Source organism: Macaca mulatta, chromosome 2 (assembly GCF_049350105.2).
Source record: "Macaca mulatta isolate MMU2019108-1 chromosome 2, T2T-MMU8v2.0, whole genome shotgun sequence".
In the NCBI taxonomy this organism is placed as follows: domain Eukaryota; kingdom Metazoa; phylum Chordata; class Mammalia; order Primates; family Cercopithecidae; genus Macaca; species Macaca mulatta.
Genome location: NC_133407.1, coordinates 61,936,100 through 61,963,998, shown reverse-complemented (window position 1 = coordinate 61,963,998; position 27,899 = coordinate 61,936,100). Strand labels below are relative to the sequence as shown.

At 38.2% G+C, this 27,899-nt stretch overlaps 1 protein-coding gene across 5 annotated transcripts; it reads right to left on the bottom strand.

Moving 5' to 3' along the window:
* Positions 1 to 1,152: 1,152 nt before the first annotated feature.
* On the bottom strand, positions 1,153 to 27,686 carry MFSD1 (major facilitator superfamily domain containing 1). Of its 5 annotated transcripts, none has more exons than XM_015131884.3 (16): positions 27,128 to 27,686; positions 25,372 to 25,424; positions 24,230 to 24,342; positions 22,640 to 22,682; positions 22,259 to 22,326; positions 20,464 to 20,572; positions 15,388 to 15,490; positions 12,402 to 12,500; positions 11,827 to 11,938; positions 10,523 to 10,579; positions 10,036 to 10,192; positions 8,653 to 8,750; positions 7,955 to 8,067; positions 6,117 to 6,164; positions 4,857 to 4,914; positions 1,153 to 3,314 (listed from the first exon to the last, which is right to left on the bottom strand). In XM_015131884.3, exons 3-16 carry the CDS (start codon positions 24,337 to 24,339, stop codon positions 3,311 to 3,313), a joined length of 1,179 nt encoding a protein of 392 aa, XP_014987370.1. In that variant the 5' UTR covers positions 24,340 to 24,342; positions 25,372 to 25,424; positions 27,128 to 27,686; the 3' UTR covers positions 1,153 to 3,310. The 5 variants fall into 5 exon arrangements, with proteins under 5 accessions (XP_014987370.1, XP_001101046.3, XP_028699644.1 ...); XM_001101046.5 differs by having other exon boundaries at positions 27,424 to 27,686; XM_028843811.2 differs by lacking the exon at positions 24,230 to 24,342.
* Positions 27,687 to 27,899: the final 213 nt, after the last annotated feature.

Genomic DNA, 27,899 nt, shown 5'->3' with positions numbered 1-27,899 from the left:
GGAACACAGTAGATCACTGCAGCAGGCAGCTGCTAAAACCTGGAACTGATACAGATCCACTGAAGAAAAGACATGTGCACAGGAGTACATGATCATGTACACTAATATACTTGAAAGAAATGAATGCTGCTAATAAGTTATGGTAAGTTTGGCTGTCTGGCCTACATGATGTCAGGGCTTTTTAGTATCTCTTACCAAAACTCAAAGCTTTCTTCCATGAACATTTTGGCAGCAAATCACCACTGAAGGCCTACAACCAAATCCCCACTGGGGCACTCAGGAACACTCAGATGGAAGAGGGCAAAGGATATGAGGCTGGAGTTGAGGCCTTCCAGATATCATAAGCAGCATGCACACAAGCTGGCGCTGTTGTTTGCTATCAGTGAATACCAGGACTAAAAAATAAAGGCATTGTTTTATTTATCCTTGATGCCATTATCTTCCGTTTTGTCTCTGAAAATTCCCTTTACATGCAATTTTATTCCTGGCAATGCAAATTTGATTTCTACCTCATGGCACTGTTGAACTCCCACATCTTCACCCCCAGAGTTCTTTGAAAAACACTACCTGTTACTTTCCTCCCTTCTGAACATTATCACTTTTTTAAAAGAGCAGAACTCAAACTTGCATTGAATTATATTCTTGGTGGGGTTTTTAAAACCTTCATTACACAATAAAGAGTTATTGTGAAAAAATCAGAAAATATAAATAAGCCAATAGAAACTCATAATTCAGAGACACTGGTGTACATATTGTGCAGATACATTTGTTTTTATAAAAATGGCACCACTATGAATCTTCTGTGTAAAAATGCCATCAACATTATTCCATGTTAATATGTTCTCTAACAAAACCATTTAATGACTACTTAATATTTCACTTTAGGTATGTAATATGATGTACTTAACAAATCCCCTATTATTGTAAATTAGAGTGGCTTTCTATTATACTTTAGACTATTATAAAGTCCGGCAGTGAAGACACTTTCTTAAAATATATTTACATGTATATTCATCTGATGGTTTCTTTAGGACAAGTTATCAGCAATGGAATTGCTAAGCCAAAATGCAGGCAGTCCACCACCATCCCCCTTTTATGACTTTTTATTCATATTGCCAATTCATCCTCCAAAAGAGTTATTCTAATTTACTCTTTTTATTATCATTCAAAAAAATATTTATTTTGTGCCTACATTTGCTAGGCACTATCGATACAATCATCAATAACAAAACAGATGCAGTCCCTGCCCTCAAAGAGCTTACAATCTAAGGAAGACAGAGAGACCCACATCCACATTATCACAGATAATAAGCTAAAAAGGAAAACTGCAAGATCACAGCAATTTAGAAGAACCCAGTACAGCTTGAAGGATCTAGAAGAGCTTCCATGAGAAAGAATGGTTCTGGGCTGGGGGCTAAGGTTTTCTGGTGTAAATCAGGCAAAAACAGGTTCTAGAGAGCCTTGGAGAAAACATTCTAAGCAAAGGGAGCAGTGTGGACAAACCCGCTGGGAGGGAAAGGAACACAACCCATTTGAAAACATGTAAGCAGCTCACTGTGGCTGGGGCACAGAGGCAGTGGAGAGACAAGGCAAGAGGCCAGGCCACATGGGCCTTCCAGCAGAAGTAGTGTGGACTTCCTGCACTCTCCCACACTTGTGAGGTCAATATTCAACACCCATGTGCTAAAACAGTCATATGGCAGTCAGAGCCTAAAGAACTAACAAATCAATAATGACACATGTGTTAGTCACTTCTCACTGCCATAAAGATACTACCTGAGACTAGGTAATTTGTAAATTAAAGTGGTTCAATTGACTCACACTTCCACATGGCTGGGAGGCCTCAGGAAACTTAAAATCATAGAAGAAGGCAAAGGGGAAGCAAGGCACATCTTACATGGTGGTAGGAGAGACAGAGAGCGTGAAGGGGAAGTGCCACACTTTTAAACCATCAACTCTCATGAGAATTCCCTCACTATCATGAGAACAGCATGGGAGAAACTGCCCCCATGATCCAGTCACCTCCCATCAGGTCCCTCCCTTGAACACACAGGGATTACAATTCGAGATGAGGATTTGGGTGCGGACACAGAGACAAGCCATATCAACACAATAAACTGTAAGTCAGAAAAACAGATGTAAACAGATGTAAATAAAGCTGCCAAGCTACCTTGCATGAGGAACGTACTTTCAATCTGTTCCCAAACATTTACACTTACAATGTCATGCCATGTACTTTAAACAATATAATCAGCTAAATACATTGGTTTAATATTTTGTCTAAAATATCTGCATTCCTTGACTTTAACAAACAATATGTTAAGGCTGAAAAACATTAAAAAGTATTTAAAGTTTGTCAGAGAAGCTTCATACTCACATTTTATTTAATATAGAAAAACCACAAATGTTACTTAAAGTTCTACTCTGGAGAAAAAGCTACCCCCATAATCCTTCAATGACTGTAATTGGGCAAGTTCTCTTTATTCTAACTTGGGTTTTCTTCTAGGCAATCTTCTGCATGAATAAAAGTTAAAATCAGTGTTTTTGTATTTTTTAAAATCAAAAGAAGACATCAAGTACTCCGTGTGCAGTGTTTTAATTTATCCATGTACATAGGCAATTATCACAATTTGAAGGTCACTTTTTAGTTATTAGACTATAAGAAAAACTGTACAGAAAGTTTATGCTATAAAATTACGTCCCTAATTACGTCGTGCTCAGTAACACAGAAATAAGCAATTGAAAAGGGTCATTGCTCAGCAATCCACATAACTACAGAGTACAGCGCAAGCTACTGGTCATGATCGGAAAGAGACTTCATACAAACATCTTCACATATTCCCCAGCATTATGCCCTACCACCAAAAGGAAGGCCTATGACAATGCCATTGTTTATTTTGTGTAACACAGTCCTTCTATTCCCCTCAAAAGATTTTTTCCTGCTATAAGATAAAAACAAGGCTGTATCCCTAAGATATATACCTAATGAAGATTATCTCAACAGAAGCTCCGATGTTTTCCATTTTTCACTGTCCTTCCTGAAGTTCACCTGGATGTTCCACAGCAATTTTCTAACCCTTTCATTGTTGATGAGCCCACTAAAAGTAGAATTCTTCAGCAACACACAATACAAAAGACACAGGCTAAAACAGGCCTCACGAATACACTTTGAAATAGGTATATTTGGATATAAATATAACTTTCTAGTCCACTATTTTTTCTAGTAACTAAACCGTAAATTTTTAAAAATGGAGGTTTTCAAACCAACGACGTGTTAAGCCCATTCTCATGACATATTCATTTAAACTTCTTATCTGCAAAACATAATGCAATAAATTATAAAAAGAAGAAAAAACATGAAACTCATCTGCCTTATAAAATGAAAACCAAGCATTACAAGACACGTAATAGCATATACTAAGCTACACATTTTTTTCTGAATAATTTTTTAACTCTTCTTGATTCTAAAAGTCACAAAAGATCAATGTAGAAAATCTGAAAAATATTCTGCTTTTAATTAATATTGAGGTTTCAATTAATATAGGGTTATTTCTAGCGGTATCTTCTCTGTTATACATAAGTATTTGGGTTTAAAATAAGCATGTGACAGCATACTTTTTCTTGAATAAAATTAGGATATTATATTTGCCTTTTTATCTTTTGTTTACTTAACATACAGCATGTTAAGTATCTAAGACATTAAAAATCCTTCTAAAACATGATTTTAACAACATATTACCTGGATGTGTCATGATATATTTAACCATTTTCCCTACTCTAAGACATTTATGTTGTTTCCAAACTTTTAACATGACTATCATGAAGATATTCAAAACTCATACTTCTGATTATTTTAAGATGTATTTGTTAAAAGTGAATTTAATATGGCCAAAACCACCCCATCTCAAAAAAACAGACTATTCTACCAGATTTTAACCTAGTCAAAAGTCACAAAACTTACAATCACATGGTATACATTCACAAATATTTAAAATAATAAAAACTTCAATGTCTAAAAATATTAGAAATAACAGGAAACAGAATCACTATTATGTTTCAGTATACACTTTTAGAAAAAGAAGTTAACTTAAACACCACACTATATACTTAAATCTCTTCCGAATGAGTCAGAGAACACAGAACCACATATTGGTACCAGAAGAAGATGAAAAATTATCAACTGCTTAAGAAAAAGAAAATATCTGAGAGAATGGAAGGGTAAGCCCAGTCCAGGACCTTAGGATGATGGACTTTCCTCCAATAAATTACAAGTACTATAGATCGATCGATCAATCGATCAATCTCTCTCTCTCTCTCTGTCTCACAGAGAGCAACTTAAACCCAATTATTTTTTTCCTTCATTTTAAGCCTTAATATCCATTTTTAAACTTTCTGAAGAAAACAAGAATATTGTTATAGTAGTTCCACACATAATAGTTAGCTCTCAAAACTCAAGAAAGACTAATCTCTTAGAAGTTCAAACCCCAGGCCAGGCGCGGTGGCTCACATCTGTAATCCCAGCACTTTGGGAGGCCGATGTAGGCAGATTGCTTGAGCCCAGGAGTTCTAGACCAGCCTGGGCAACATGGCAAAACCCCATCTCTACTAAAAATACAAAAAATTAGCCAGACATGGTGGCACACACCTGCAGTCCCAGCTACTTGGGAGGCTGAGATGGGAGGATTGCCTGAGCCTAGGAAGTTGAGGATTCAGTGAACTGTGATAATGCCACTACACTCCAGCCTGGACAACAGGCGTGAGAATCAAAAAAAACTTCAAAACCCAAACCTTGAAATGAAATGCTCAAATTTAAGATTTCAAAAATAAAGACAACTTTTCACCCTTTTAATACTTACTCAGTATGGGAAAATTTTATTTCTTCCCTTTGTCTTGCAGAATAATTGAGGTTCCCACCTAAAATACAAATAAACACAATCTTTTCCATGTACGTATTATAAGTAAATTTCAACCATACACACATACATGCAACCATTTGCATAGATACACTGTATTTTAAGTAACAGAAAAAGTTATCGACAATGAAAAAGAAATGGTTTATCTACTAGAACTTTCCCAAAGGGAAAAAATGAAATTCTTGTGTGATATAAATAATCACCCCTTAATTTAAGCATTTTTTTTGAGTTTGGACTTGTGTATTGCTTCAGGACACTGTATTAATATTCAATAATAGTGAAAATTAAGAGAAATTAAAGGAAATGAACAGGTGTGGTGGCTCACGCCTATAAATCCCAGGCTGAGGCAGGAGGACTGCTTGAGCTCAGGAGTTTGAAACCAGCCTGGGGAACATAGAGGGACCCCATATCTACAAAAAATTTTAAAAGTAACTGGGTGTGGTGGCACACACCTATAGTCCCAGCTATTTGGGAGGCAAAAGTGGGAGGATCACTTGAGCCTGGGAGGTTGAGGCTGCAGTGAGCTGTGATCGTACCACTGCACTCCAGCCTGGGTGACAGAGTGAGGCTCTGTCAAAAAAAAAAGAAAGAAATGAAAAAAAAAACGATTTTTTTAAAAAAAGGAAATGACCTAAAATTATTTACACAGAATGTATATTATATTCTACTAAACACATAACACTCTTTAGGAGCAAGCAGTTAGAAAAATTACTAAGGACAGCATCAAAATCTTATAAAGAACAACAACAAAATGCACTAATACATACAGTATGAATTAGCAAAAGAAAAAAAAATCTGCAATTTCTAATTCTAAACCAAACATCTTGAACCTTAAAATGTAAATTATAGCTATAACTGTGCTTATTCTGATTTTTTTTAATGTAAGACAATAACACAGAGGGGCTTTAGGTTACTTTTTAAATGCTATATTTCTTTATATTAATATAAAAATAACATCTAAGATTTTATATTATAAGAAACTGATCTGGCTAGAAGATTAACAAAATGACAGCAATTTTAATAAATATGAAGGCCCAGAAAACATAATTATATATTATATAATCAAATGTGTTTCCATCATTATAAACAGAAAGTCACTACCGCATGAACTAAAGCACTGGCCCCCAAAGAGGCAGACAACCCAGAGACCCCACAAGATGACCCACTGCAGTTTAAGAAGCAAATATCAGATCTTCTACTTACCCTGGGCACGATTCACCAAATAGAGTAAGACCACAGATAAAAGTGACACTAGGAGTGAAAAAACATACGGCCCTTAAAATAAGTATTTCTTCTCAATGATTCCTATGTAATCATAATCACAAAGTAAAGCTTAGACACAACCAAACCTTTATCAATTGGTATTTAAAATAAAAATATTATTCCCATTATTTTATTTTCCAAAAACACAAAAAATAAGTTACACACCATTTTCTCCAAGGGCTACTCAGCCCAGGAGTGGCAGGGCCAGAAACAAGGAAGTTGAGGCCCCTACAAAAAAGGGAGCGGATCCAGCCACAGCCCAGCCCTGCCCCTCCTTCCTCTCCCTTTCTCAGTGCTGGTTCTTTCATGGACGTACCAAAAACTCCTGCCAGCCCCTGATTGTTTATCATTTTAGAGGAAGCCAAACAGTAGTCTTCTGGGGGCTTTCAGTCCAAAAATGCCAGGTCCATTTTACAAATTTTAAGTAACCAAACATTAAAATGTGATCATTAGACTCCCAGAAGCCCACAGCCAATCAAGACCTCAAAATTCATGTTTTCCCTTGGCTTTTTCCCTTAATAAGTGAAGAACACTGTTTAATTTACTTTACAATAATAGGGCAGGCCTAGTGTTTTATTATTTTGGCTCATGCCTGTAATCCCAAAGGCAGGAGGAGCACTTGAGGCCAGGAGTTCAAGTCCAGTCTGGGCAACACAGTGAGACAGCATCTTCACAGAAAATTTAAAAATAAGCCAAGCATGGTGGTGCACACCTGTAGTCTTAGCTAGTATGGAGGCTGAGGTGGGAGGATCACTTGAACCCCACAGTTCAAAGTTACAGTGAGCTGTGATTGCTCTACTGCATTCCAGCCTGGACCACAGAGACAAATCCTGTCTCTAAAAAAGTAATGATAATAAAATAAAATAACGGAAAAACATAATCAAATGGTACAGTGCTTGCTTTGAGACCCGAATACATGTTGAACTGTGGACTGACATTTAACCACATGCTGCAGCATCAAAAATAGACAAAAAACATTTTATGACCTAATGTTTGAAATTCTTATATGACCCACTTTTTTAAACATTTATTTTTAAAACTTGATGTCCTTGTTTCTAAAACAAGCACATTTATTTATGAGATAACAAAATGCACTCAAGGCAACTCATAAGCAATTATCTGCAAATACCACACTTCAGGTATGGATAGTCTTTACTCCCTGTAAATAAAAACAAAGTTTGATAAAATCATCACTGTGGTTTGTCATTTTAAGCACAATATTGAAGTATAAAAGACATCTTGATGTGTTAAGGAGAATTTTCTTTTCAGATAAACACAATTTATATGTATTCTAAAGATTATGGACAAACGCTAATTTATTTTTATATTTCTTTCAAGTTTCCTAATGCTTCATATTTCAAACCAATGAAATTATAGGTAAAAACTAAATTACGGAGTAAAAATAAAAGTCACTTAAAACTGCCTAATGAATAACCATGAGCACTCACACCTAAATCACACCAATGTTTCCACATAGTTACACTAGGGATATACTCAGGACTCTTCAAATTGTTCCACTTTAAGTGGGAAAATGTTTTGTTTTTTTTTTAAACTGTAAATAGTTAAAAGAGAATATGAAACCAACTCCATCACTGCCTTTCAGGATAGGAATCTCCTGAAAAATGCCTGTGAATCTTCAGAGGGCTAGAAAGTCACCAGCTATGAAATTCTAATACACAGGCGAGAATTAGGCAAATCTGGGAGATATGCCTAAGTAAAAATAAGAACATTCTGTTATGTAGTAAAAGAAACAAAACGTTGTCACATGGAATACTCACAAGAAACACAGGCAATGAAGAACACTTCTAAAAACAAATACCCCCGAGAATCCAGTATCATACCAGCAATGATGGAAATGATGGCCAACCCAAGATTCTGAATGGACTGCATGCTACAATGGAAGAAATATAAAGACACATTGCATTTTCAAAAGGCTTCACACATAGGCTAACACTTCACTATAAATATTAGTATCTGTGAACCATATACTATTTGTGTTCAGAGATGTTTTCCACCAGGGATGACTTGACTAGATTTTGGATTGGTTTTTTTCCACTACTAGACTGCTCATAGGTAAGGGAGCTTGCCTCATTAAGTGCAATGTGGATTCAATACCTCTGTGCTGAATGAAAGAAGGGCCATGCGAATACCAACCACAGGTGCGGTTTCCCCCTTTTGCCTTTCTGTGCCAGGGACTGGACTCAGCTTCTCACTGAGAAGCCTCACATAAACAGGCAGGGAGATTGTAACGTCAGCAAGGACCTCTTCTGGGTTAGCTTACTCCACTCCTCTTGCTGGAGGCTCTTTTGTGGCCACAACAGTATCTTAAATAGATTTATTGACTTTTCCAGTTATCTCCAGGTTCAGAGCTATCCCAGGAGCTGGATGACGACTAGATTCAGATCTGGAGTTTTATATGATAATTAAATTGACACAGCAGAGAGAGACATACACGATGCACAGTGTAAATACTTACAAGCCATATGCAGTTCCCAGCTGATGTTCAGGAACTACAAATGCCACCATTGGCCACAATGCACAGGCAAGCAATGAATAGGAGAGTCCCAGAAGACACTATAGAAAGCAATGCAGAAAAAGGTCACGGTCTTACATTAACCAAAAGGTGATTTTCTTTTAATGCAGATTAGCAAAAGTGACAGAGTAGTTAACATATAAATACTCAAGCAAATTTTGTTATGATTAGGCTAAAATTCATATTCAAAATATACAAAAAAGTCTCTGCCCTAAGAGTATCCCTCTAGTGACAAGATACACGCTGTCTTAACCACTTTCATTTGTCATCATATTATATGCATATATAACTGGCTGGGGCCCAAGATGCAGTCAAGGACTAAGTAAGAAAATAAAGGTAATTTTTAAAAAGTTTTTACCAATGTTTCAGGCAAGCTAATTTTCCAGTATTTATTAGGAGTTACAGATTAGGCAGTCAAGGCAATATTATGCTAACAGTCCATCATCCTGCCTCTGAGTCACCAATACCCAGTAATCACCAACAATGCTTGGTAAACCTCACCTTATGCTGATTGTTCCTTCCATTAAAAAAGAAATATTGTGATTTAAACTTAAATAAGTATCACTTACACCTATCAGATTGGCAAAGATTAAAACAATGACAATGCCCAATACTAGAAAGAGTACTAAAAAAAGTCACATTTGTATATTACTAAAGTTATAAATGGGTAGAAAGTTATTGGAGAAAGTTTCACAATCTTTACCAAGATGTTAAATATGCAAACCCCCTGCTGTAGCATCTCTACTTCTAGGAGTCTGTACTGTATCTGTTGAACACTTCTACAGAATTCCCACCCACTGCACAAATATTTATGTGCCAGATGTTCCTTTATTAACAGGTAGGAAACACAGCACTAGAGCCTCGGGTGTTAAAAATGACATTTTGAGGAACAATAACAAAAACTTGAATTCATTATCATTTTTAACCTACTAAGCAAGTCAAAGAAAAAGAAGAGTTACTGGTCCAACAGATTTTTGGTTTTTTGCCATCTATGATGGAATGTTTTCTTTTAAGTCACTTATTTTAGAAAAACAAATGGGACTAATAAGCATTCTGGCTTTTATAAGGCTACTTTATTTCAAATTCTCTTTCAGCACTGAAGTTAACTGGTTAAATAAACCAAATGAAATTAAAAGATACTTTATATGTTAATAATTCATAATTATATCTTAAAAAATAATTATTTTGTAGGAATTGGCATCAAGTCGTCATTTCCCCACTATTATAGGCCTTGTCATCTGAATTTGCTGAGCATGCCTACTTAGATGATCGTGACAGACTCCTTGCTGAAGCCCTGACCCCACCACGTGCTAACACAGACGTTACCATAGCAATCCAAGGATTCCACATCGTAAAGGCCAGCATCATGTGGGACACAAGAGTGGCTGCTACTGCGCAAAGAACCCAGAGGATGTTCTTCCCTGTTTTATCCACCAGGAGCCCAAATACTGGGGACATGGGAGCTGATATGACATATACAACACTGCCCAGAGAACACATAAGACATTTCATGAAATGCAACACAGCCAAACATCAGTTTCAAGAAAGTCCTGAAAATATCAGGCAAAGCAAATCCTAACTTATTTAACATTCTTATAAAATGCTCATCAAAAATTATAAAAAGCAGTCCAAGACTTCTTTGGTTTTCCACTAATTTAAACATGGCCACTCAGGATTCAAGTCCCAATGTAGTCCTAGTTTCACACTTAAACAATATTAGGTCACATACATCTTTTTTGCTTCTTATAACATTTGGTTATAAAGACCCACACTTCACATGCAATAGGCACTTTAAAAATTAATTTTAAAATACCTGTTAATTGCACTTGCTGCCTGGGAAGAAAATCCAAATTTCTCTGTAAAGAAAACTCTAAAATTAAAAAGACAGAGAAATTAGCACATTAGAGAGAAATACTCTGTTTTCAAAAAATAAAGAGTTGAATAAAAGTAACTCAATTTTAATTAGCTTTTTTCTTGATATTATTTTCCCACCTTATTTATATTCACCTTCAGGCAATCTGCTAAACTTCAATATTTACATTAATGTTTACTGACTAAATAAAATATGATGCTTGTTTTTTTCCTTCTCTGGTATGCAGCAAGCAATACACACACATTTTCAGAAAATCAAATATACTACTGCTTAAAAGCAGTACTGAATGGATTCTTCGCTAAATAATAAATAGGGTTCTTGTCTCAAATTATTTAAAAGTACAGCCTGACCTTAAAGGGTACAAACCATACACCTGCACAAACACACTCACATTGCTCTGCTTAAGCAGATGCCAATGCAAAAGGAGAGAGTAGAAGATAAAGCAAAGAAGAATTTGCTTTGGACCCAGAATTTAAGTCTGGCAGAATTACAGTCCTAATAAATGGAGATGTTCCCAGTCACAGTGCACCAATAAACAGTCTCCATTCTCAGTAAGAGCCTTTTAACCAAGGAATAAAGAGGGAATAAAAAAGAATACTAGTCTAAAATCAACTATTAAAACAAATCAATATTATGAATCAAAAATTATTAGGTATTGAAATGGTTTGGCTGTGTCCCCATCCAAAGCTCATCTTGAATTGTAATCCCCATAATCCCCAGGTTTCATGGAAGGGACCCTGTGGGAGGTAACTGAATCATGGTGGTGGTTCCCCCAAGCTGTTCTCGTGATAGTGAGTTCTCACGAGACTTCATGAATTTATAAGCATCTGGCATTTCTCCTGCTGGCACTCATTTCTCTCTCCTGCCACCACGTCAAGAAGGACGTGTTTGCTTCCCTTTCCGCCATGGTTATAAGTTTCCTGAGGCCTTCCCAGCTCTATGGAACTGTGAGTCAATTAAACCTCTTTCCTTTATAAATTACCCAATCTCAGGCAGTTTTTTATTAGCAGCAGAACAGTGAAGTAATACAGGTATTTCTTCAAAAGAATAATAAAAGTATAAAACCAATACTAAAGCTTAAGCTAAACAAAAACGTATGTATATCCCAGGATATAAAGTAATTCCTGTGAAAATATAAACTATAACCAGAGAAGCAAGATTTACTGCTTTAACAACTACATTTATGTGATTGAACTCTCATGATAATTTAGACAAGAAATAATGGAAACAGAGAGAATACTCACTTCCCAAGTCCAATAAAAGGGAACACAGCAACATAATAGCAGACACAGATGATAAATATGAGCCACAGGGGTAAGGAGAAGTCCTTTACATCAGTTAATTTAATAACTTCACCTTAGAGAAGAAAAGGAAGACACTATCAGCATAATTTTGCATACCTAAGGAGCTTTCATCTATAGTCAAGATTATTTTTTAAAATCCTGTGGTTAATCTTTGCAATTCAGTTAAAAAAAAAAAAAAAAAACACACACTTTTCATTTCTGGGAAAACTTACAAAGACATAAGAAAAAGCAAAACCTAAGACTGGCATCTACCTTCCCTGCTCCCTTCCAAGAACAATAACCATTTTGCAAACACACAAAGTACAATCGAGAACATAAATTCTGCCAAAAGATTTAAGGGGAAAAGAAAATATATCTAAAAATTTAGAAAAGTGGAAATCAATTTGGAAATAAAAAATAAAAATTATGTCTTAAACTCCACCTGGTTTTACAACACTTCATTAGGAACTTATCTCACTGCAAAATCTCACAAAGGCCATAATTCCCTGAAGTCCCATTCTTTCATTTAGACTTACCTGTTTTTCCTTGTTCTTTGTGAAGGATTCTCTCTGCTCTCTGATCCAAGTAGGCAAGAGCCAAGGCACAGATTAGTGAAAGAATACATGTTATACCCCCTAAATTAAAAAAAAAAGAAAAAAAGAAAAACAGACTTTGAAAAGCGAACCAAACAGAAGGTTCCTAAAGAGAAGTATGTTACATAAATAGCAGAAAACAGCAACTGAAAGGGATGTCACATAAAGACATGAGAAAAATCCGCAATTACTAAATCAGGACGAAAGAGGAAGAATACATTTAAATACTCAGCAAACAGCAGTAGCTTTTACTGAATTATTTCACAGTCCAAAGTTAAAGATAAGAAGGAAAAGACTAGAAAAAACTAGTCTAGTCCTGTAATGCAGAATACAGACTGAAGAAAACTGATGAGCAGCTACTGAATTAGTCCTCATTTCTTCATTCAGTCTAAGCACCAATTGTCAATGGACACCAGGGAAAAAATGATGAAGCCAAGTTAGGCTCTTTAACTCTCTCTTCCTTCCGATGTTTTCCCAGAGTACACGGCCTTCGCTCCCGCCCTCTGGCAGCCCAAGTGCCCCATCCTCCCAAAGCGCAGTACTCTCAAGATCTTTCCTGTGAGATCAGCATTTCTCTCTAATACCAATCTCACATCACTATAGAAAATCACGATAAAGAGTGAATAACGATACACTTCTCCGGAAGAATTTCCAAAAGAAGCTTAATAAAATAAATGAATCTTTAATTGCCTGTCCTACTACAGCCTGGTTGAAAATTCGCTGAAATCAGCGTCAATAGACATGAGCTCTAACGAGCTGAATCACCTTGGACATGGAACATAAGCTCTCTTGGATTCAATTTCCCCAGTTTTAAATAAGAGGATTTGACTTGATGATGGCACAGGTCTTTTCTGGCTCTAAACGTCTTACTCTAAAATTCCCCATTGTGGAGGAAATTAGATGGAATACTAAGAAACATTTAAGAGTAAAAAGGAGGTTTTAAGTAAGGCAAAGGATTTGAGAGGAAGACTTTGAAAGAATCTTTAAATATGCTTGCCTGTTTAGGATTACCACTCCACTGCCTTCTTTTTACCAGGCTGTATGGATCAAGGAATTATAAGGAATAAAACACAGAAAGACAAATACTATTCATATGTGGAATGAATATATATATAAAAAATATTATATTATTCAAAAGAGAATAGGAGAGAGGAGGACAGGGAGAGATTAATCAAGGGGTACAAAGTTACAATTAGGAGGAGTAAATTCTGGTGTTCTATTGCACAGTAGGGTGACTATGGTTAACAGTAAGGGATTATACATTACAAAGTAGCTAGAAGAGAGGGTTTTGAGTGTAGTCACTACAAAAAGTGATAGATGCATGAGGTGATGGATATGCTATATACTCCGATTTGATTGTTATACAATGTATCTGTGTATGGAAACATCAAATTATACCCATAAATATGTATAATTATGTGTCCATTTAAAAATCGGGGAAAAAGGGAATAAAAGATGTGCACATCTTGGGCACAGAACTTTCACCCTATCATCACACAGGTCTCTCTAGAGTCCTGCAAACAGCCAAATGCACACCATGGGGTTCAATGAGACAAACTGCCTGCCCAGAGAAAAAGCAAAAGTGGTAAACCTAGAAAGCCTCGTGTCCTTCCCAGTGACCCACACAGCAACTAGCACCACAGAGCCTTGGCCAAGAGAACTTAGGGACAGTAGTGACCTATACAATCTTGTTGAAACAATTGTAATTTTACAGAAAAGAAAACTGAGACACAGAAGGTTAACTTCCTTGTCCAAGATGACAGAACTAGTTAGAGCTCGCATTAGAGCCCAGGGCTCCTGACTCCCAACTTAGTAGTTTTTCAACCATATCGTATCACATCAGACTTCCAAAAAATCTAAGCTCTCCAGGCACACTGACTGAAAAGGTCAGTATTTGATTAAAGAAAACAATTCTCCCTTATGCTATGGACATTTTTTCGGTTTGGTTGGTTTTTTGTTTGTTTGTTTTTGTTCTTTTTGAGACAGAGTTTCGCTCTTGTTGCCCAGGCTGGAGTGCAATGGCGTGATCTCAGCTCACCTCAACCTCTGCCTCCCAGGTTGAAGCGATTCTCCTGACTCAGCCTCCCGAGTAGCTGGGATTACAGGCATGTACCACCATGCCCGGCTAATTTTTGTATTTTTAGTAGAAACAGGATTTCTCCGTGTTCATCAAGCTGGTCTCGAACTCCCAACCTCAGGTGATTTGCCCACCTTAGCCTCCCAAAGTGCTGGGGTTATAGGTGTGAGCCACCGCTGCTATAAACTTTTAATTAACATCTTACTTGAATAAATTCTCAGGTTGTTCTCAAAGAGTTTTTACATACATAATCTCTTCGTATGTATGAGATGCAAATGACAATATTAAAGTAGGCAACAGGCCGGGAGCGGTGGCTCACGCCTGTAATCTCAGCACTTTGAGAGGCTGAGGTGAGCGGATCCCCTGAGGTCAGGAGTTCAAGACCAGCCTGGCCAACATGGTGAAACTCTGTCTCCACTAAAAATACAAAAATTAGCCAGGCATGATGGCGGGAGCCTGTAATCCCAGCTACTCGGGAGGTTGAGGCAGGAGAATTGCTTGACCCTGGGAGGTGGAGGTTGCAGTGAGCTGAGATCGCGCCACTGTACTCCACCCTGAGCAACAGAGCAAGACTGTTTCAAAAATAAAAATAAAAATAAAATAAAGTAGATAACAAGGAATAAGGCCATCTATTTTAAGAAATTTTAAATCCATTTTTAGAAAGTGGAAATTAATATACAAATGGGGTAAATGATAGCCTACTTCTAGTTGTGTCAAAGAGTTCATTAGAACCATGGAGATAACACTACAACCAAAGTAGACACAAATTCCAGTGTTCCTTCCTCCCTGCTACAATACTTCCTATGACAAGCTTTCAGGAGAATGGAGATGTGGGACATGGGATTCACTCACCAATCATAAGTGTGATCCCAAGGGTTGTGTGACCAGCAGAACCTAACAAAGCTTCGATCTTAGAATACAGCCATCCCATGAGGTTCATGTTTACAGTACTTCCCTAAATGAAAAGGGAAAAAAATCAACAGTGTTTTCAATCATATATACCTCTGCTTTATTCAAAAAAAAGGGATTTGAGGTGGCTTAGAAATAGGTATAATAGGATCCAAATTAAACAGGAGGTAATTTCCTTAAAAAATACTACAAGAAAAAATTGACAAACCAAGATAAAGCCACAGATAATTACCACAGGAAAAAAAAAGCCAATTTATTAGAAACTGCTAGTATAAAAAAATAACATAGTACATGTAGAACTTCCTACCAGCCAAAGCAAAAGTGAAACATGAGTTATAAAATCCAGCATATCTAAGACAAAAATATGTCAGTAACAGAAAAAGCCCAACTTTTCCTGGCACTGAAATCTGGGGAAAAACATCTTCCTCTGAATGTCCATAAAGAGGACAGTAAAAGTTATAATAGATGATTCTTCATTCATTTATTCATTCACTGAGCAATTACTGAGCCCCTATTACATGCCAGTCACTGTTTCAGGTATTGGGAATATAATAAAGAATAAAGTGGCCAGCCACAGTGGCTCATGCCTGTAATCCCAGCATTTTGGGAGGCCAAGGCAGGTGGATCACAAGGTCAGGAGTTGAGACTAGCCTGGCCAACATGGTGAAACCCTGTCTCTACTAAAAATACAAAAATTAGCCGGGCATGGTGGCACACGCCTATAATCCCAACTACTCGGGAGGCTGAGGCAGGAGAATTGCTTGAACCCGGGTGGCAGAGGTTGCAGTGAGCCAGTATTACGCCATTGCACTCTAGCCTGGGCAACAGAGCAAGACCCCGTCTGAAAAAAAAAAAAAGAAGAAGAAGAAGAAAGCATAAAAATATTGACAAGTACTTTTAAAAAATAAGAAAAAAAAAAGCTGGAAAGGAGAATATAAAATTGGGAGTGGAGGCCTCCCAACTGAAAGTGACTTTGGAGTGTAAACTTGCAGGAAACGAACTGTGGGGATATCTGAGGGAGGAGCACTCCAGGAAGAAGGAAGAGCCACTGCACAGGCCCCAAGAGGAGCTTGCCTGGGAGTTCAAGGAATGGCAAGGAGAGCAGAGGCTGGAACAGTGCAAATGGAGAAGGGAGAGGATGAGATGAGTTCCCAGTGAGGAAATAGTGGGAAGGGGAGTTACAGGAGGACTTTCAGTTTTTATTCTGTGTGAGATGGGAAGCCACTCGGGTTTGAGTAGAGAAGTGGCATGATACTGTGACAGACTCATACTGGCAGACTCACCCTACATTCAGAACAGACCACAAGGCAAAAGCAAAGGCACCAGTTAGGGAGCTATAGCAATAATCCGGAACAGAGATGATTGGGCCTAGCACTAGGTGGTCAGCAGTGGGCACAGTGGGAAGTGGTCAGAGCATAGATATATTTGTATATAAATTACCCTGAGTTTCTAGAAGGGAATCTCAGGGGCTTCTTAGAGGCACTTTAGGGATTATGAGAGTGGTAGGGAGATCTTGAGGTGAAATGAGCCAGATCTCAGGTAGCCACCTCAGTTTCAGCCAATGCTGCTCAACTTTTATCTGATTTATGTATTTAGGATCCATGTAAGATGATTTTATGATCAAAACGGCCAAGAGCTATTCCATTATAGGGCTGCTGGGGGTGACATAGGTTCCGTCTTTTTTGCGCTTCTCTTGTTCCCTATGTAGCCTCCAGAATGACCACAGAGGTCCTGACTTTACGTCTCCATGATTTTTCTATTGCCTGAGCTTTTGAGTTTGATTGCATTTAGACACCTGAACTATTAGTATATACCATATACCTTCAATGGACTTCTCATTTTTCCTAGTATTCATGTCTTAGCTCGGGATTGGAGATCCAGCACCCTTCTAATTTTCCTTCACTATTGTTACTTGAAAACTCATTATTTCAAGAAACATTTATTGGGCACTTGATAAGCCAGGTCATGTTATTTTATTTAATAGATATTTTAAATAGTTAATAGAGATTTTAAATAGTAATTTAATAGATATTTTGGAATGAAAGGATTGTTAACGCAACATCCTGTCTTTGAGGAATTTACATATACATACATATATATATATGTTTTTTTGTTTGGTTTTTTTTTCGGTGAGACGGAGTCTCGCTCTGTCGCCCAGGCTGGCGTGCAGCAGCGTGATCTCGGCTCACTGCAAGCTCTGCCTCCCGGGTTCATGCCATTCTCCTGCCTCAGCCTCCCGGTAGCTGGGACTACAGGCGCCAGGCACCCGCCACCATGCCGGCTAATTTTTTTTGTATTTTTAGTAGAGACAGGGTTTCAGTGTTAGCCAGGATGGTCTCGATCTCCTGACCTCGTGATCCACCCGCCTCAGCCTCCCAAAGTTTTGGGATTACAGGCGTGAGCCACCACACCCAGCCATGAATTTACATTTTTGATGATATTAAAGAAAGCTTCCAGTAGGTCTCTGTTTACCTTTTTGTTCATTTGAGTAACACCATTAGCTAGTATTTTATAAGAAACAGCCAAGTGAAATTTGCTACTGTATTTGCTATGAGAATATTGTTGAAGGCATGTACATTTCACAGTCTTCAATAGTGTCTGGCCTATCAACAGTATTTCAAGCAGTTGACATCCTCTCCACCTTGATTTCTTTTCTTGGGTTTTGGGATACCACAGCCTGTAGATTCCCCCTTGCCTTTCCGCCCATCCCAGTGGAGCGCTTTTGTTGGCTCCATCTCGATCTTCTCAACCTGCAAATGTGGGAAGTGCCCCAGGGCTTGGTAACTGACATCATCTCTTTTCTTTCAACATCCACACTCTTGGTGATTTTACTTACCAAGTTTTGCAATTTTAAGTAGCATTTTCCTTGCTCCTGAACTTATATCACTTGTCCAGATTTTTCCCCTGAGTTCTACACCCATATATGCAACTGCCTACTCAACATTTCCACTTGGACGAATGGCAGGCACGTCTAACCTAACATGACCAAAACCCAGTTGCCTTTAACTGAAGATATGAAAACTACAGCAGGAGCTGGTTTGGGGGATGGTGCGCAGAGTATCAAGCACTAGGTTACAGTGCTTACAGTTGCTTAGGCAAAACTGTGCAGTCATCCTGACTGCCTCCGCCGTTTTCCCCCACACTCTACATATTTTCCATTAGCAATCCTATCAGCTCTCTCATCAAAAGAATATACATACGTAGAGAAAGAGAGAAACTTAAAGCTCCTCAGAATGCAGCTTAGTGAATTATAGCTAACTTAAAATGACACAGAAAAGAACCTGATGTTCTAGTAACCAGAATGAAGTCAGTTGAGTCTTGCTCAACTGATTTCACTTCCTTCTTTAAAACGTTATTGGACAACTAGATTCACAAACTGCCACAAACATATATTGACTTGCACAAGACTCGTAGTGAAGCTTTAGGAATATCCTTATAGGTAAAATTTAGAAAACTTGGAAAACCACAAGATTTACCAAAGAACTACAAATTCAAATATTTCGCTGTTTCCTATCAAAGTGATAAAGTATTTTTTTAAAAGTAATTAATAGCCTGTACTATCAATGCTACAATAAAAGGGATCCTCTCATATCTCACAGATGGGGATGTAAACGTCTCTGAAATGATAATGTGGAAGTATCTCTCAATAGTCCTCAGATGACCTAACAAATACTCTGACTTAATAATTCCATTCCTAGCCACTTAGCCTAAGGAGACTAAAAGAGATGCATAGAACTTTCACAGCGAGAGTGTTAGACTATAGCACTATTTATAATAGTGAAAAATCAGAAAGAACCTACATGTATAAAAATATAGAAATACTCACATATTATATTCAAGTATTTTTATATTGAATTTCTTATTCCCTGAGACTATGTTGTATTTTCATGACACTTATTAAAAGTCGAAGAGTCTGCTCGCCTTGGCAGCACATATACTAAAAGTCAAAGCTTGAAAACTTGATGTTTAGTGGCAAAAAAAAATTTTTTTTTAACACTCTATTCATGGGAATGAGGGAAAAAAAACCTAATGGGATTTGGGACTGCCAACACACCTTATAGTCTGCATTAATAAAAACATAATGTTGTCTTTACAAAAATTACAAAAATTAGCTGGGCGGGGTGGTGCACATCTGCAGTCCCCACTACTTTGTAGGCTGAGGTGGGAAAATCACTTAAGCCTGGGAGGTCGAGGCTGCAATGAGCCGAGATAGCACCACTGCACTCTAGCTTGGGCAACAAAGTGAGACCCTGTCTCAATCAAACAAACAAACAAACAAAACCCATAATGTTTTTCCCCCTACATAGCCTCTAAGACCAAACCTGAAACACCATGATTATCTCTAGGTTCCAAATACAAACAGGAATACTGGCTAACTGAGGTAAGTTCAGAGAGGCATGAGCACCACAGTAAGGGAGCTGAGATCCACGTCATATGGCTCAGACAACCACAAGAAATGAGCACATATAACCAAGAACTTAAGAGCTGTCTACAAAGGAGCAAAGCGTTGATGCACAGCAGAGGAGGTAAACTTTACCTACAGACAGCAAAAGTCAGAGCCATCAGTAAAAGCTACTCGTAAAGGGAGGTTTCATCGCTATGTGAGGTTATGCTTCATAAAGTTCATTGAAGTAGGCGGGCTGCTTCATCACAGAGCAAGCTTGCAATCCCTCGAAATATTGCAAACAGAACCTGGACAGCCATATGTGGAGAGGTTCTAGCAGGGATGTCAAAAATGGGTAAGAAATTAGACAACAAAACTTACAGGATCCCTCCCTATGCTCAGATTCTTTGAACTAATGAATGTACATAGCCATTTTAGACTGTTTGCTAGATGAAATAAGGTTAGGAATGCTTTACTCAAGGTAAATGCCATGCTGTGTTCTAGAGAAATCCATAAAAGTTAATATCTAATTTACCATACACAAATCCATTTCATCCTGTGATTTTTAAGAGATAACTATAAGATTTAATCTTTTGCTTCCCATTTGGCTTCATCAGGCTTTTCATTATACTTACAATTCTAGCCATGCTAAGTTGAAGTCCAAACACCAGGTTTAATTCTTTGCCTTTAAACCAGCTCACAGCATATGTATTCTGGGCAACTGCTAAGGACTCTCCACCAATCCTAAAAATAGAAAAAAAAAAACAGAAGTCACAACTTTAAAGAAATACTACAGTTAGCATGGCACTTCTCCTATCAAGAGATAGGGTCTCTGTCCCCTCCCCTTGAATCCAAGTGGGCTTGTGACTATTTCAACCAATAGAATATGCTGGAAATGAGGCAGTGTGATCCCAAGGCTCAGTTATAAAAGGTGACATCATCCTTTCACTCCGACCCTCGCACTTGGAGCCCTGAGCCACTACCCCCATGCTGTGAGACAGCAACCCACAAAGAGAGGCCACATGTAAGTGCCCCAGTCAGCAGTCCCAGTGTTTGAGGCATCCCAGTCCAGGTGCCAAACATGTGAGTCAATAAGCTTTCAGATGATCTCAGCTCCCACCCTCCCATGAATCTTTCCAGCTGAGGCCCCAGACACTGGAGGCAAAGACAAGCTGTCCTTGCTACACTTTGTCTGAATTCCTGCCCACAAAGTCCGTGAGCATAATGAAATGGTAGTTTTATACTGCTAAGTGTTGGAGTCACACGATATACTGCAATAACAACCATGACAGGCAATAAAAGGAGTCATCTTGGTTATGACATTACCATCAATATTATATAAAATGCAGATGTGGGAAAAGTGGTCCGTGCTTTGTGAAAACATAAAAACTCACACTTTTCAGAATATGCAAAGCTCTCCATCAATCAATCCCCCCATTCACTTTCCATATTCAACACTCTCCCACTTCCTGGGTTTTAATTTTCCTTCAGTAAGTTTCAATATTTACGATTCTCCTCCAAGCACCTTCAGTTAGGAGCTTCCTTCCTCCATATCCTTACACCGAGGCCACCTCAGTATTAAGGACTAAGAAAGAGTCTTAAGACAACTAAGAAATAGTCTTATTTCTTGTGACTCTGTCCTAGCCCAAAAATATTTTCCCTCTCTTCTGCTAATCCAAATCCTGTACTTCTATCAAGGCCTACTTCATCTGTAAGGCCATTTCTGACCACGTTTCTGTTTCTGAATCCCTGTCATACCTTTACATACATTCTGCTTCCTTCTCTCTCACTTATGGTACTTCTTGTGGTATGTCATCTATGTCTACGTGCTCCTGATACCTGTGCAAAGCTTGAATAAGTTATGCTTTTAAGACTGAGTCAGTTCTGTCATCTGGGTCCCTCAGGGCAGCAAGCCCAAGGCTGGTCTCAGAATAGGCTTACTGAACAGACAATGCAATTCAGATAGAACAACTGGTCTATAAGAATTCACACAAAATAGTCAGCTTACACATATTGTGATCATTCAAGCAAAGCTCTTGGACAGGGTTGAAAGGACCCTCACATCACTCGCTAAGAAAGAGTGAAATGTCCATTAGTCACCAACCTAGAAATCGATGGTCTATACTTTTCTAAATGTGTTTCAAATCATCGTCTTTAATACAACAGAACAGGCAAAATGTCTGGGAAAAATGTCATTTCTAGAGAACTATTTAATACTCAAACCCCACACAGAGTTGATTAGGACCACTCAAAATTGTTGCATATTTTAAAGGAAAACTAAGACAACTAAGAAATATTCTTATGCATATGAAGCTAGGTTTCAAGGATTTGAAGTAATTCCCCAGAAGAGACAATGTTTTTTAAAGATCTTTCATAGATGAACACTAAAACAGTAATACATTAGGATAAATTAAATTATGCATAACTTACCCAAATACAAATCTTCCAAATTCCATCAGCCAAAACACATTAAATATTCCACCCAGAGCAAAAACAACCTATAATGTAGAAGTTCATGTCAAATCAATGAAAAAGTAAATTCAAGGTATTAAAAAGAAGCAAAAGGAATGTGATAAATCTCAACTTCTACAATGGTTTTAATATTCCTCCTTAATAAATCTGTGAAGTTCAAATATTAATGTTCATTTATTTCAAGGCTTAAAATAGACTATGGATTATATCACATGGGCATTTATGGGTTCTGCTTAATTAAGCTAGATATTAATTAAACACATCTTTGCCAACTGAATTAATTAGATAAGAATTTATAAGTCACTGTCAATCATCAATGAATGTTTTGACCTTCCTTACCTGTCCAATGCAAACAAAGCAGCTAAAAATGATCGTGCCCCATCTGTTTGGGAAAGAAAGAATGAGAATGAGAAAGAGAAAGAGAAAAAAAATCTTAATTTCTGTTTACATTAGTATTCGTAATCACAAAGTCCTTTAGTAGTAATTCATTTTGGTTCTCTTTGCCCCCTCTGCATTTCCTCCAAAGAAAGAAAAATAAAGGGCTCATCTCCCTCTGAAGCCAGCAACTCTCAGGCTAAATGCGAATCTACAGAAGTCTGGACTTCTAAGGGGATTTCAGAGGCTTCAGCAATGGCATATATTAGTTTAAATCATTATCATCGCTTAAATAAAGCTAATCAACTAATCTTCAAGAAGTTCCCAGGGTCAAAACTATTTAAAAATGTAAATTCTTTAGAAAATTTCCATTAAGAGTTTAGGATTGATTCCAAGGAATTTTACAGTAAGTAATTTTAAGTGGTTATAATTCTTGATAACTAAAACCGATATTTAAAAGGACAAATATCAACCATGTTATACAAATCTAACATCCCACAATCTGGACATCTGATTAATGTTGCCCTAGAATAATAAAAGGCCAGTATTAGAAGAGTCCTTAAAGGCCATCAGGGTAAACCATACCTCTTAAACTTAACTCTCTCTCAAGATGCTTGTGAAATGGCCATGCCGTGTTCTACTGAATGTTCTCTAGCACTGAAAACTCACTATGGTCCCAAGACAATTTTTGTCATCTCCTGCCAATCTGACCAAGCAAACTCCTCATATTAAAAGGAATCTGTTCCCCAGAAGCTTCAAGCTAATTCTCTTGAGACCAAACAAAATAAATTTAATTCTTCCTTCATATTCTAACTCTTCAAAAATTTGAAAGGTTAGTCCCCAGGTGTAAACTCTTAAAGTTTCTTTAATTTTTATCCACTAGACATGGTTTGAAGACCTTTCATCATCTTGGTCTCTGCCTTCTGAAAATATTCCCAGTCTATATTCCTCTTCAGTTTCACTAACAACATACACACAATAATAAGGACGAACAGTGGCAAAGCTTACAGTGTTATTCCTTCCTCAGCATCTAATAGAAGTGGTCACAGAATGTTTTATACCCCAAGGAAAGCAGAAATAGAAAATCTCACTGGGGCTGGAAGAAGCACACACTATCTATGTGCCAGATACTGTACATCCATCTCTCACTTAATCCTCATAACCACCTTGCAAGGCAGGAATCATCTATATTTTAGCAATGAGAGAGCCGAAGCTCAGGAAGCTGCAAACAGCTCAGAACAGCCAGGAAGATGACCAAGTGGCAATGATGGGATTCAGAACCTGGTTTATCTGATTCCCCAGGGTGAGTATAATTTTCCTATAGATAACTGATGGTTACCTTATACCATCAGCATTTTCTAGTCCTGACCTTAACTGAAATACCAAGTTTCAAAAACCAATTCCAGAGATACAAAAATTGTTTTTTAAAAACTCATGCAAATTATCATAGTTAATACAGAACTTTATTCAGTTCTTTCTAGAAATACCTTAATCTAGCTCTGTATTTTTCTAACTGTCAGGTAAGATTTACCCATAGTTTCTTTACAAGCTTACCGTATTCCAAATACTCGGTCTATCAAAAAGCCACCAAAGAAACACAAAACTACATTGGGCCAAGAATACCAGGCATACAGCAGCATGAATTTCGTGGTATTCACTTGCATATCCTATATGAAAAGAAAATAAAACCATTTTTTCCCAAATAGTTAAGTTTAGCAACTAACAAATCAAAATATGACAATCTAAAGTGGAAAGCAGTTACATTCTCCTTTCTGTAAAGGGCAAGTTTTTTTTTTAACCATTTGTAAGTCTCACTAACTTCCTTGAGAATCTCATGAAAGCTATGGCCCCTGACCCAGAAAAATAGTCACACCTGGGAACCCTGGGAACTTCTTGAGTTCACATGCCATTTCAGGGGCTTCCTGGATTCCAGGATCAGACACACTGCTACAGGGGCCACTTCTGTCTATGTCTTCTATATACTACCTGCATTGGGACTTCACCCACATATACAAGGATAATCTCAGCCTATCCCTACCTACCCTACCCTCTCTATCCCCTCAAGCATGCTCCTCCTACTTCCTTTCTCTTTCATTCTAGAATGAAAAGGGCCAACCTATGCATTTTCCCTGTGCAAAGGTTAAAAAGAACCTACAAAGAAAAGAGACTATCTAAATACCTAAAAAACTGTAAATCAAGTATGTTTTTACAATACAAAACTAGACTAAAAATCCTGACATGGACAATCCTCTGCAATCAGTATCCACATTTAAAAAACAAAATAACAACTAAAACCTATTTAAGAAGGCAAAAAGCTATCTTACCAAATCATTTGTCATTCAGTTGACTAAGTGCTGGGAGAGTAAAATGCAAACAAAAACCTGCTCGTATTTTTGACAACACTGTGGAAATACCACATAATTATTTATCTAAGGTCTGAAACAATTTCAAGTCACATATGTGCTATAAATGAATTATTTGTGGTAACTCATTTCAACTGAGTTTCAACAGATATATATCTGAATAAATGGGCTGAATAAAGTTCAACCCCTTGCAACCTGTGGATCTGGTGACTACAGATGTCAAAATAGATTCAGTGGACACTTCAGATTAGGCCACTTGAGGGTTGATAATGCCTCCACCGCTACACTTGCTCTAAAGAAAACAAAAGAAACAAAGGTGAAAAATCAACTTACTCGTTTAACTTGAGTCTGAAGGGCAGCAGGATTATCATAGCAAAAATAGCTGCCTAGAAAAGAGCAAATACTTTGTAAGTAATAATACTTTCCATATAAAGGTTTCAAGTTGCAGTTACTACTGAAATTACAATTTTAAATGGTGATACTATGGGTTGACACTACAGAAATATTTCTGAACCACTTCCTTATCCACCAGTATTTTCTAAGTTATATCAAATAACTTCCATAAATTAGTAGTGTTCATACACAGCAAATATTGGGAACCTGAATTAATAAGTCAACAATCAACAATTAAATGTTTTTCTATTTTACTTTCATCATGCTTCACACATACTATTTTATTAACATCTTCATGAAGCATCTATATTTTATTTCCTTATTTACAAACACACGTACACTAAAAACTTTACAACCTCATCAGTTTCCTAATAATGTTAGCTTAAGGACAAAGGAATGGAGTGTAACCATTCTTACAAAACCAATATTTGAAACAAGTTCTCTAATTCTACAAACTACCCCAAATCAAATAATTTAGTGAATACAGGGCCAGGAATGCAAAAAAAAAAAAAAAAGAAACTGAAAATTCTAAAGGATTAAATTAAAGAATGTCTTTGGGGGAACTGGAAAGAGAGAAGTAGGAAGAGATCTGATCATGCACTCAGATTTATTTTAAAGATAAAATAATTGAGATTCCTTGGTAGGCTATAAGATAATGTTGTCTCCATAGCTCCACTAACTCTACAAGTACACGAGGCTATTGGTTCTAATGACAATAAAAAATTGTCATTAGAAAGGTATGAATCTGGCTTCTGAAATCTAGACAGATAACCAGAATTTACCAAAAACTGTCTGCTTGAGTAGGGACAATTTTTTTAAATGTTTTATTGTTGTTCTTTCTTTGTTGTTGTTGTTGTTGTTGTTTCTAAACCCTGCTTTAGTCGCTTTTAAGGATTCAATGTCCTGCTTTAAAGCTAATGGATGGGCATCATCTTCTAAAAACAGGTGAGGGGGGTGAAAAAGAGTTGCAAGAAAACCAAAGCCCAAAGCATCCTTCATGTCTACTTATATGTTCAGCAGTAGCATAGTTATCCACCATAATGTTCTCAAACCTGCTGATTACACGGGCTCCAGCTAGCCTCCTGAAAAACACATTCATACCGAATTAATATTAGAATATTTGCTTAATAAATTAAAAACCGTAACATAGGAAGGAAAATCGTTTTCTAATTATCAAGAAACTGTTTTCAGAGACATCATCAGATTTCATAAGTGAAACCAACCACTGTCAAGACTACCACACGTCCAGTCCAATATGATTGCTTCACAGTGGCAGAGTGGAAGATTAAGAGAATAACATCCACTCACTGAAGCTATCAGCAAGACACACTCATACATTTTCTCAAAGAGGGTTAAAAATATATAAAAGACTGCCGACGAAATCATTTATGTTTTTTAAACGCTGTACAACATTGTAAGACTCTGTGTCTAAAAATAATAATAATAAAGCCGGGTGTGGTGGCGCCCGCTCTGCAGTCCCAGCTACTCGGGAGGCTGAGGCGGGAGGATTGCTTGAGCCCAGGAGGTGGAGACTGCAGTAAGCCACGTTCACAGCACTGCACTCCGGGCTGGGTGACAGAGCAAGCCCGTCTCACCTAAAACCAAACAAACAAAAGTCGTTTAGGATCAGTTAAAGCTTTCTGAATTTCCTCTGACCACGTGTGCCAAGAGAGGAACCTTGAAAATCTGGAGTTACCTTCATATCTATGGCCTCAGGGGCGAGTCGCTAGCCCCTGGGGCTTACTGAAGAGCAAAGGAGCGCGACAAAACTTGCCAGGCTCAGCCCCTCGACCTCCACGTTCCGGACGCGGAGTAACTAGCAACATCCACAGGTGTGGCTGGAATCGCAAAGGGCAAAATGAGGAGGCCCAGGCGCTTAAGGCAGAAGCTGCGCTGAGGCCCCGTGGCACCAGTGACCACGATGACGATCTACCTCGAAGAGAAAGTCGGGAACTCCTTAAAGACCAGCCCCAACCCACCCGGCCGGCTCACCGAAGCCAAGGAAGCACATCAGTAACAGCACCAAAAGCCGGTGCGCCAGGCGACTGGGGTCGCAGAGGGCCGGCAGGGCCCCGGGGGCGGCGGGGGCACCCCTGTCAGCCTCGTCAGGGCCGCCTGCCAAGAGCGCCCGCGCTTCCTCATCTTCCTCCTCCATTGCGCTCGCAGGAGACGGAGAGAGGAAAGCAGTGACAACCCCAAGCCCCAGCAGGAAGCAGCGCCCGCAGAGCACAACCAAGACGGCGGTCACATGACTCCGGGCGTTCACGTGACGCCCCGGCAGGTCACGCAGGGCCACGCCCATGTGGGCGGCCGCGAGCGCTGGGAACCTGGACTCAGCGAGCGATGAAAAGGCGTGGTGCGGTTCGCTTTCCCTGGGTGATTGTGTTGGTGTGACTGAGGCCCTGGAGGTGCCCACTTCCAGCTTTCCACTAATTACCGCACTGTCTTTTCGCTTCCTGCCCCGCTGA

Excerpts from the sequence above, each read along its gene's own strand:
- MFSD1 (XM_001101046.5), bottom strand. The coding sequence starts at position 27,586 with ATGGAGGAGGAAGATGAGGAAGCGCGGGCGCTCTTGGCAGGCGGCCCT. Across the intron at positions 25,425-27,423 it reads GATGTGCTTCCTTGGCTTCG|GCAGCTATTTTTGCTATGAT; the intron begins GTGAGCCGGCCG and ends GCTCTTTTCTAG. Across the intron at positions 8,751-10,035 it reads GGAATCCTTGGATTGCTATG|TGTCTTCTGGGACTCTCCTA; the intron begins GTAACGTCTGTG and ends TGCTTTCTATAG.